General features: G+C 32.9%; 1 protein-coding gene across 1 annotated transcript in view; it reads left to right on the top strand.

The window, feature by feature from the left end:
• LOC140439813 (putative helicase mov-10-B.1) overlaps window positions 1-12040 on the top strand; it is a 93276-nt gene that overhangs the window by 30767 nt on the left and 50469 nt on the right. The window contains exons 3-4 of the mRNA XM_072529964.1: window positions 1570-1726; window positions 7941-8283. Of these exons, the coding sequence (XP_072386065.1) occupies window positions 1570-1726; window positions 7941-8283 (500 nt within the window). The remainder of the gene's footprint in view (window positions 1-1569; window positions 1727-7940; window positions 8284-12040) is intronic.

The following is a 12040-nucleotide window of genomic DNA, read 5'->3' as shown; positions in this document are numbered from 1 at the left end:
ACAGAAGAACAAAATCAGGGAATCCAATGTTATCTAGCAAGCCTATACCAAGCTGCCAGCTTGTAAGCTGCAAATTACTCACTGTGGAAAGCAATACGAAATCTCAAAAGGTTCTAATCCACTAATCAAAATAATAATAACACCTTTAACAAAAACGACAAACAAAAGGCCAAAGCCTTCTGCAAACATCTAGAAAATGTTTTCGTATCCTAAATATGTCCTTTCAAATGGATCCACTACATGGCAAGATCACTGTTAGGGAAGTTAAGTAAACAACAATGAATAAGATTAACATAAACAAGGCTCCTGGTTTTGATTTGGTCTCTAGAAAAATACTTCAAGAACTATATGAAAAATGTTAGAGACTTATAACTTCCATATTTAACGTCAAACTACGAATTAATTACTTTCCTAGCATATGGAAAGTTGCCCAGATTATTATGATACTTAAGCCCGGCAAAAACCAGTTACCAGTTCTTTCCAAGGTATTTGGGAATCTATATGTGCAAAGGCTACAAACTGTAATAAACGAAAAGAAAATAATCCCAGATCACCCACTCGGGTTTCGTAAAAAAATCCAAGACAATATAGTAAATGCATAGAGCGGTTAATCAAATCAATAAGATCTTGAATCGTAAAGGTATTATTTTACAGTCTTTATTTATATACAGCAAGCCTTTGAGAAGGTAAGGCACGAAAGACTAGTCAAACTAAAGAAACTACTGCTTAGCTATTAAAATCGTGTCTGGCAGCTAGGTACTTCCAAATAAAACATGAGAATAAGACTACAGACCTACATCCAATAAACTTAGGCATTCCTTTAGGTCCAATCCTCTACCTCTTGTACACTGCAGACGTTCCAACAACACGATTGACTACTTTGTAATATTTGCTGATGATACAGCGATTTTAGCATCATTACCCGACCCAACATTAGCTTCTAGAAATCTACAAACTAGTCTTACTAAGGTCCAAAACTAACTAAAACTTAGCGTATTAAAGCAAATAAATTGAAAAGCACTCGTGACGTTTACCATGTACAAAAATACTTGTCTACCTGTTACGCTTAATAATTGATAACTACCACAAACTGTTAGAGACAAATACCTTGGCATACATTTGGATCTGGATCTGAATTATCGTGGAAAAAGCCTATATTCGCCAAGCGCAAGAAACTTGGTATTAAGTTGAATAAAGCATATTGACTCATTGATCGCAGATCAAAGCTTCCATTAAACTACAAAATACAATTTATAGGTACATTCTGAAGTGATTCCAGCAAAAAACATAGACTCCTATAAAAAATGTCCATTATGGTATTCTTTTCGACAGATTCCGCCTGGACTAATTAGGTAAATCCTTTTCCCGGTTTTGATAAATCTCCCTTCGCTATGTTATATGAGTGGGTCAATGTAAAATATGATTCATTAATACGCAGTCACTTCTTCATATATTTAAAATTTGAGTTTACACACTTTTTTTACACACATTTGAATTATTTAGCAGTTTACTTATAAGAGCTTATATTAAGCTGAATGTTAATTAAATACTTTTGAAAATATTTTCTAGGAGGAAGCTCTCTGAATAAGGAACCATTTAACGAGCAAGCATATATCAACGACCAAAAGTGTTTATTGTGCAATGTTATATTTGATAATCCAGATAATTATAAAAGCCATCTCGAGTGGTTGGATCATCAAATTCGTTTGAGTTACGTTAAAAACAAGTAAGTTGATAGGTATTATGACAGTTCCTAAATATTCCATCATCGGGATCCAGTTTTGCCAGTTGGCTGCTGTGCATGCGCCTCTTTTACTAATTTTTCCTCTTTCCATTTTTTGCTTAATTTATCTAGTTTTTTGTAATTTTTGAGATCATCATGCTATGTCACAGTTGTGCTTGAGTATGTTGATATATTTTTCATCTACATATCAAATAAAAACTTATAATTATTCATTATGAATAAAAAAAAATACTGAAAAATCTTACATAAAATGTTGCATCATTGAGCTAAAAATGAAGCCAGTTGAGGAAGGTGAAAATTTTTAGCAGAGCGCAATTTCAAGTTATGCTATAGTCCAGTCGACAGATTTGACCCCAAAAATCATACGAACAAGCTGAATTTTGCAGAGAATATCAATTTTGGGACCCCAAAAAAGATCCAAAAAAGTTTACCACTTTTACTCCCGGGCTTCTCCTTAAAACCTGCCTCGCAGGGGGCTAAAAACGCAAAAAAATCGATCTACTAAGAATCTGTACGCCGTAGAAAACAATATTTCTAATAAAAAATGTAGCTGAGATAATTTTGAACAAAAATTTCTATTAGCCACTTTTTGCATAGAACGAATCGTTCTTTCAGAAACAACGTTTGAAGCTACCTGCGATTTTGAATGTCAGTTCCGTGCTCGAAATCAATGTTAAATAATATTTGTATCAACTCGACAGTAAAAGACAGAGTGTCCTATCGACAAAAATCAAAATTCCTTTTAACAGTGAAGCAATTCGTATGCAATTTTTGTATTTTGCAGCAAATGAAGTTAGTTCAATAAATAAACTTTGCGCGATTTTTACATTTTTTTACGATTCTTGTGAGATCAATAATATTTATTACTTTCATTGACCGGTCGTAGTGAAATTTCTATTCAAAACCTGTAACATGAAAATTCGATTTTAATTTTTGGCAACCAATATGAGGCATTTGAAATATGACTAAAAACGCAGAATTTAAACTTTTACATTACAAACGATTGCACGTCACAGAAAATGCCTTCAAGAAGACGGTTTTAGGTGTAATTTATAGCAGAAGTTATGTACTTTTAAAAAACGTACTAGTCTAATTAAAAATGTGCTGTTATAAACATTTTAGATTGTTTGTAAGGTGAAAGTTTAAATTCATTTTTTTCAAGCATATTTCAAATGCCTCACATTTGTTGCCAAAACTCAAAACTAAAATTTTATGCTATAGGTTTTGAAGATTAGCTTATAGTTATAAAAACTCCATAGTGGCCGGTCAATAAAAGATGTACATTGTATTGATCTCATGAGAATCATAAAAAATAGCAAAAATCACGCCACGTTTAATTATTTAATACCACTATAACACATGAGTTCATTTGTGGCAAAATAAAACAATTGCATACGAATTTTTATAATCTTTACCTTTAAAACGCATTTGGATTTTTGTCGATAGGACACTCGAATCAAAAGATATTGAATTTTTACCGTCGAGCTGATACAAATTTTAATGTGCATTGATTTCGCGCGCGTAACTGAGATTCAAAATCTCCGATCGCTTCAATCGTTGTTTCTGAGAGAATGGTTAATTCTACGCAAAAAATGCTAATAAATGTTTTTGTTCAAAATTATCTTAGCTTCATTTTCTATTTAAAACATTTTTTTCTTTGGCATACATATTCTTGGTAAATCGGTTTTTCCCTTTTCTCCCCTCTCCGTGGGAAGTTTTAGGGGAAAGCCCGGGGATAAAAGAGGTAAACTTTTTTGCATTTTTTTAGCATCCTAAAATTGACATTTTTGGCAAAATTCAGCTTGTTACGTGCATTATTAAAATAAAACCAGTTTGCATGCGTAATATTTAATTATTATTAGTGGTATAGTTTTTGGCAACGAGGTCCTTCTTGTATTAGGTTAGCTTACACCTTTAACACGCTAGCTGCGTTCAGAGATATTTATAAACTTACGTTGACTGCGTTACGTGTCCTATATGTCTGGTAGTGAACCCGCAAAAAGTCGACATTTAAAGGGTGCCTACATTTCGAAAATAAAAGATATTTGGTTTGTATTCAAAGTTATATTTAATATAATATTCATCATATACAGATTGAACGAATTTAAAACGGAACATACAATTTAATATATGTCTGTTTGAACTGCATTTGAAATAGTGGACCAATATAAAACTTGGACAAAAATAAATCCATACCCGGTGATAGACATTGTATAAAATATCGTTCAACTATCTGTCTCCTTTAAAGGAAAGAGGAGCTTGCCTAATAGTCGGAGAGATAGAGCCGAAATTTTGAACTGATCAGTAATAAGACATTTCTCTATTGGAATATATTCATTGTAACTCCGCCTGTAAGACTTTGCCTTACAGGCGGACGCCCCTCGTGGTACAGGGGGTGGCTATACAGGGATAAAGTTGTATTTTTTTTCGGAAAAATTAACGTTCGATAATATGGCTCAAAATTTGCCTAGAGTAAGATCTTGGTATAACTAGACGAAATCCCAAAGGGCGGACGCGAGAGTGGATACATAAGGGGTGGCGGACAGGGGTGAAATTGCAATTTTTTGGGGAAAAATTAACGATAAGTAATATGTCCGCCATTTTCATGGCTCATTATTTAGCCCCTAAAAACTCTAAATCGAAAAGTGCGGACAGCTGGGTTGGTACAGAGAGCCATAAAACGGGATCAAATGTACCACTTGCCTGCGCATTCTAGGTCTCGGTAACAATTTTCAAACTGATTTTATTATGATATTTTTATACCGATTGATTTGAAAATTTGTAAGCTCACTTCTGTTACTCTTCTGAAAAGCGTCAAGTAGAGTTTTCCTCAAAATTTTCCAAAAAAATTTCCGTAAATGAAAATTTTCCTAATTTTTTGAGGTAAAATCTGATTTGTAGAATCCTTTCGATTTTCTGTCAGTTATACCATGATTTTTTTTCAAAAATTTTCAAACGATTTTTCCGATGAGAAAAAAAAATTAGAAAAACTTTTCTAAAACATTTGATAAAACTCTACGTCATCGTCTGAATCTTTTATAGAATATTTTGTAGTTTTAAAATGATATTATGATAATGTTTTTTTTTTCAAACTAAAGTCATATTTACTTTACAAATCACATTTTTTTCTTAAATATATTTCTGGGCAAATTTTCAGCCATATTATCGATCGTTAATTTTTCCGAAAAAAATGACAACTTCATCCCTGTATAGCCACCCCCTGTACCACGAGGGGCGTCCGCCTGTAAGGCAAAGTCTTAACCCAGTTACAATGAATATATTCCAATAGAGAAATGTCATATTACTGATCAGTTCAAAATTTCGGCTCTATCTCTTGGACTATAAGGAAGCGATAAGTGGTTTGACAGCATAATAACTGCTTGTGTAGGCTAGTTTTTTCAGTGATTCTAGGCAACCTATTTGGGTGGAGTTTTTACTTGTTCTTGAAAGAATTCAGAATCCAGCAGCCCGCTGAAGTTTTGGATTTTTATAATATAATTATTTGACAACCTTTTGTTGGCCAACCACCTAGAGCGGAGTTGAGCCGAAATACATTGATTTCGTATGTTCCGTTTTAAATTCGTTCAATCTGTATGTTGCAAAAGCAGGAGTGAGAAAAAACTTTCCTGTCCTAAGCTTTATCCCTAATAGAAGTAAAATGGTTCGTTTTAACATTTATTTACTTCAAAACTGACCAAATATTTTAATTATGCAGCAAAATTAAAATAACTTCTAAAATTAACATTAAAATAATTGTCCTATTAGCAAACATAACTTTCATCTTGTACACTTTCTTTTCTTTGTATTATCTGCATCGGTTTGACGGAGTGTATAATATTTTTTTCGTTTAACTCATCGTTACAAAGTTTCTCTATTTACGAAGTCAAGAATAGGTAACTTGTAGCTTTTTCACGTTTGCTATTATTTGGCAACCAAGTGGCTACAGTATTTAATATAAATTCCACTACCACTTTCCACCGGTATTACTTCGAGTTTTGCGGATTGGACTTTGAAGAGGAAGTCATTTAATCACCAAAATGAATACCTTTTTCACCAATTTATAGTCAAGGTCAATAATATTCAAAGTTTCATTGAATGTGAAACAAAATTCAAATAATTGTATCCGATCCATAATATTCTTGCATCAACTAATCTATGATATGATGAGCATGAGATTTTACTGTCATAGTTTCACCTTTACAGTACAAAGTTTAAAAATTACATATAGGTCAGCACTGCACAATTTATACATATTTACACCATACTTATGCGCCTTATTTTTTTTATACTGTCGAAATAGTAAACATCCTCTCCAAATTATCATAGATTCATATACTCGTATGACCAATTCTGGATGAGGAATTATACAGTTTTTGAAATTCTTTAGTGTCATCATTGAACTAATAAAGTTGTAAAATATATGGTCCTTTGACCAATAATTTTTTACTTTGGGAACATTTCCAATTCTCATGCTGAGAATAGAGGAAACAAATATTCATTTCATCGTAAGTAACCGGTTGCCATTTTTTCGATAGAGATTTTGGTTTTACATGTTTTTGTAGTAGAACTTCTGCATAGTGACTAGTTTCATGAACCATGATTTCAGAACGTCATCGACAAACAATCTAGAACAATCTAAAGGTGTTTTATATCATAAATATTTTGGACCATCATTTTGGATCAAAATATTATAATCTTTTTTACAAAGTATTGGACATATGTTATCAGTTTAATTTATTTGTGACAATTTGGTAATACCCAATCATCAATAATGTCACTTTGGATAATTTCAGCAGTAATATTGTCTTCCTTATTCTCTCAAAAACTATTATATTTTTCCATAGATACATCTGAAATCATAAGATCTGATGACTCTGAGGAGAGCACGAAATTTTTGTCTAAAACTGAATCATCTGAATCTTTAATAAAACTATCTGAATATTCCACTATCTGAATTAAAAGCTTATTATGCTACTTCTACTAATTTTTTTCTGACGAGCCATGCTCTAATTTTTCGAAAAAGCTCTTACTGCGACCGTGGTGAGACCTAAAGTGAATTGGTACACAATACAAATAATTTCTAGTATTGTACCCACACAACAATATGGCACACAACATACTTGGCATCTCTCATCCAGAGATATAGTGAAAAATGTCTCGCGAAATCTTTACGTTAGTCAGTCCCTGAGAAAGATACAACCCCGTTTTACAATGCAAACGCATCTTATGCAATGTAAATATATAGGTATTATTAGTTAATATGTCTGCAATAGAGAAGTTTACCTAAATATCATAAAAACTATTGAAAATATCTACGAAAACAACAAAACGAAAGTCAGAATAGATGGACAACTTACAGAACCTATAGAAATAGGCAGCAAAATAAGACAGCAGCACTCATTGAGCCTTGTGTTCTTTAATTTAATCATGGATAAAATTATCAAAAGTGTCAACTAAGGAAGAGGATATAGAATGGGAAACAAAGAACTAAAAATATTCTGTTACGCAGACGGCGCAATATTGATAGCCCAAGATGAAGAGAGTCTGCAAAGAGTGGTCCACAGATTTAACATAAGAACAAAAGAATTTAATATGACAATCTTATCTCAGAAAACTAAAACAATAGTAATCAGCAAAGAACCAATTACTATTCGAACAGGTCAAAATAGTAGAATAAGCCATTAAGTCAATATTTACAATTTTTTCTTTCAGTCTGACCTCATGACTCTCGTCAGAATTATCTGTTTTACTTCTTACGTATAATCCCGTACACCTCATGTAAAAATGGTACACTATATGACAAATAATTATATCAAATACTCACCTTTTTAAATGCTGTAAATGACGAGATTACAAAGTTTTTTGAGGCCCATTTGTGTAATGGTCTCTACTGATCTTATTTTGTATATAGATATGTATAATTCTATGCTAGGTTTGCCGTTAATGTATATGAATCTTGTAGATACAAATTGAGCAACTATTTTACTTTATTTGTAATACTCTTTGTTAATGAGTCCTTAAAGATTAAGTATCTAAAATATCTTTTGTATCTTCCTAAAGGATTTGGCATAGAAGGACAAAGTTGTCAGTGAAGTGAAAATGATTTCATTCGAGGATTTCTTTACTTTTTACCAATATTCAATAATTATTGTAAATCAAAAACATGAAGCTTTAAAATATTGTTTTACCATTTTAGGTCAATTTTCAAGAACAATAATGAAATCAAAGCAGTGTTGATATATAATGCAGAAGATTATACAGAGCAAAAACTACAAGTTCCAGTGAAAACAGATGTGCAAGCCACGCTACGTATCCAAAACGTTACGAAAAAAAATATTACTATTCTAAAGATTGTCCAAATTAACACTTTACAGAAACATGTAAGCCTACAGGAAGAATTTGTGAAAGAAGTCCAATTGAAACCATCGGCAACAATAGATATCACTATAAGGGCTTATTTCGAACAAAGTGATTCCCTTGCATATCCCATTTTAGTGCTTACTGGAGGAAAAAGAAAAAGTTTTCATCTAATCACAATAGTTAGTACAATTTACAATTTTTGCCCATAGTTATTTCTGTATAATAGTTACTTTTATATACAGTGTTCAGTAAAGAATAGACACATATTAACTGTAGACTATTTGGGTTAAAACATGCGATTTGACTACATTTACCTTAGTCCAAAAGTTGATACTAACGGAGCTGTGGGGTGTCATAGTCGAAAAAAAAATCACAATTCGTTTGATATGTTTCGACTACTTTCAGGTAATTGCATAAATTTTCCTATTTGAGGATTAATAATCTCTTTTCCTGTCTCTCTACTTAGGAGAAGTATGCATAATTTCTTTTAGATCCATTTTCACGGAAACCGTTGGCCCTAGTGACTTTAATAACGTATACTTTTCTTAACTATTAAAGACTGGAAAAGAAATTTTTCTAATTAAAATAAAAAACAGTTTGGTAAAATTCACCAAATGATTTATCCTCCTCCTCCTATGTACCATCTCTACTGAGGTTGGCGATCATTATGGCAAAGCTTTGTTTATTGTAGGTTTGGTGTATGAGAGTTAAGTTCTAGTTCAGTTTCTTATATTCCTAAGCCACGATTTCTTCTTTCTTCCTGTAGAACGTTTTCCTTAAATTTTGCTCTCAATAATAATACTTATTCTTAGTATCTCATTATATGTACGAGGTATGAGGTTTTCCTAACTTTGACGATCTTCAGAAGATGTGGGCGAGTATTCATCTGCGACAATACTTCTACGTTGGTTGTTTTTGTGATCTAACTTATTCGCAACATTCTTCTGTACAGCCACATTTCAAATGAATTTAACTTGTTGATGTATCCTTGAACATGTTGTTCATCTCCACCGTTATACAGAAGCAGGGACCATATATAACATGTTAGTGCTCTTATTATCAGTCTTATTGGTGTGGCCAATTTTAGATTGGTAAGTATGTTTCTCACGTTTAACTGTAACGTTTAACTGTAACAGTTAACCCCATTCTGGTTCTCTCTTCTGTGAGTATCTGTAGATGTTCTTTATTTTCTGCTATGATCACTGTATCGTCTGCATACTTTATTTTGTTTGTCCCAATGCCATTAATACTTGCTCCCTCCAGACTTGCTTTTAGCGAAGATCAGATTATATATTTAGCATACAGATTCATATGAATTTGGGATAGAACATATTCTTGACGTACTAATCGTTCAATGTTTACCAATTTAGTGTTACCATCGTTTGTTTAAATACAGCCTCTTCGATTCCAATACGTGTTATATAATAGTGATATTAAGTCCGTTTAACCATACTTCTAGCAGAATTTCTATTAATTTTTTATATTTGATTCTATCAAAAGCTTTTTGTAATCATCAATCATTTGATCACCACATTTTTTTGTCCTATGCTTCTTGGGTATTGGTACATATGTGGCAGTGGTGTATTGGTCAGTATTGAGGTAGTATAACAGTTTCATAAACACGACTAAAGCATTGTGTCAGATATTTGATTGCAGCAGGAATTAAGTTTTTGAAGTGTTCAGCCACCGTTGCGTCTTCACCGGGTGCCTTATGTGCTTTTGTTTTAGTTATAGTTATTCTTCTGGTTTACCATCCCCAAATAATTCCAGAAGGTATTTTTTTCCAAATTTGTTTTGTTTATCAGCATCTAACTCTTATTTTTAATTAGACTTCTGGCTTCTATCAAAACGAATATATCGCTGGTCTCCAGGGTTTCCTTTTTATTCGATCTATTTTATCTTTTTCCAGCTACGACAATAGCGTTTAAAAGGATTGTTCAACTATTCAATTATCTTCTATTTAATTATTCTTAATTATTTTGACTACTTATTTCTGCAATTGTGTTTAAAATTATGTCCACTTGTTATGTCTTTGGTTCATTTGATCTTCAGATGCTTTACTCCAGTCGAGTCTGTCTCTATTTTGAGTTTTTGAACCTTTTCAAGTTTCACTCTCAAATTCAATACGACGGCACTGTAATCTGTTTCTAAATTGCATCCAGGATAGGCTTTGACATTAACGATGCTATTGCTGTATTTTGCATATATAATATAGTCAATTCGGTTTCTAATAATATGATCTTCTTCATCTTGAGAAGACGTTCACGTTAAAAGATTTTTAGGGAGTTTAAACCAGGTGTTAGTTATTACAAGATTATTTTCTTGGAAGAATTGGATAAATCTAGTGCCTCTGTCATTCCTAGAACTAATTTCGCGAAAAAATTAAATCAAATTTAATATATATGCACCATTCAATATCCAGTCTCTATTGGCTACAGATTCACAACAAATATACAATATCAGTATATATTTCTTATCTGACACCTGCACGGTTCTATAAGATTTGTACGCGAGCATGAAATTTTTTATGATCGTGTGGAAGTTTACCTCCACCTTACCACCTCACCCGTGGACCCGAGGTCCAGTTTTGTTTGTCTACTAAAAATGTCTTGATGGGCAACTAGACGACTACACGAAAAGCAAGTGACTTCGTATGTTTTCTTATCGTATCTTCTTCTATTAACTATCCGTTAATTTTGTATTAGGGATATGATTATGTATTTGTCTGATTAGAGAATCTATTGCAACTGGCTGAATGACTAATGTCTATAAAATAAAAAAAATAAATAAATAAATATTCCGTAAGAGCGAAGAATTTTATGTCACTTTTTATGTATTTCTGAGCTCTTTCGATGTGAAGATAAAATTCTTCGAGCTCTTCCTCAGTGATATCCGCTGTTGGTGCATATACTTGTACTAGGTCTATGTATATCAAATGGCTTCTCGTTTAGTTTAAGCAGCAATACTCGATCACTGATTGGTATACAGCTCTTAACGAGTTTGGCAACTGCAGCAGGGACTAGATTTCGAACACCATTTGATGTATTTTTTTTATTTTTTTTTTTAGTCAAATTTTTTGTAAACCTTTCAGTTAACAAACAAGTATCAATATTGAAGTATATTGAAATAAAAATTCCAATTATTTAAGTTTAAACGTTTGTGTAGTTGTAATACGCTGATGATACTGTCATTTTTGCAGACAGTCTTAAAGGTCTGCAGACACTTGTCTCCAGGGTGGCAGAAGTAAGTAGCAGGTTTGGGCTTGACTTTAACATCAAAAAAATCAAATACATGGTTATAAGCAAAAATAGGATCCCACCTGGTCAATTACTAGTTAACCAATAACCTATAACACAAATCACCAACTTTTGTTATCTGGGTGCAAACTTAAATGAACAGTGGGACCATCCGACGGAAATTAAGATAAGGATCGAGAAGGCAAGATCAGCTTTCGTCAAAATGAAAAAAATCTTTAACAGCTACGATATAAAATTGACAATAAAAGTTCGTTTACTAAAATGCTACGTATTCTCCGTTCTTTTATATGGCGTGAAGTCATGGACCTTAACTGAAGCATCACTGAAGAGACTCGAAGCATTTGAGATGTGGTGCTATAGACGCATGTTGAGGATTTCCTGGATAGACAGAGTTACCAACGAAGAAGTACTACATAGAATGGGTAAAGAGCGCGAACTAGTCATAACCATGAAACGTCGCAAACTAGAATACCTGGGCCATATAATGCGCAATGAACAACGATACAACCTACTTCGGACCATACTTCAAGGTAAAGTGCATGGGAAAAGAGGTCCAGGACGAAGAAGAATATCCTGGCTGCATAACCTGCGAAAACTGTTTAACTTAACCACTACCGGACTTTTCAGGGTAGCAGTCAACAAAGTCAGAATAGCCATGTTAATGTCCAACATCCGTAAC

Source organism: Diabrotica undecimpunctata, chromosome 4 (genome assembly GCF_040954645.1).
Source record: "Diabrotica undecimpunctata isolate CICGRU chromosome 4, icDiaUnde3, whole genome shotgun sequence".
Lineage (NCBI taxonomy): Eukaryota > Metazoa > Arthropoda > Insecta > Coleoptera > Chrysomelidae > Diabrotica > Diabrotica undecimpunctata.
This window is presented reverse-complemented; position numbering and strand designations above follow the sequence as displayed.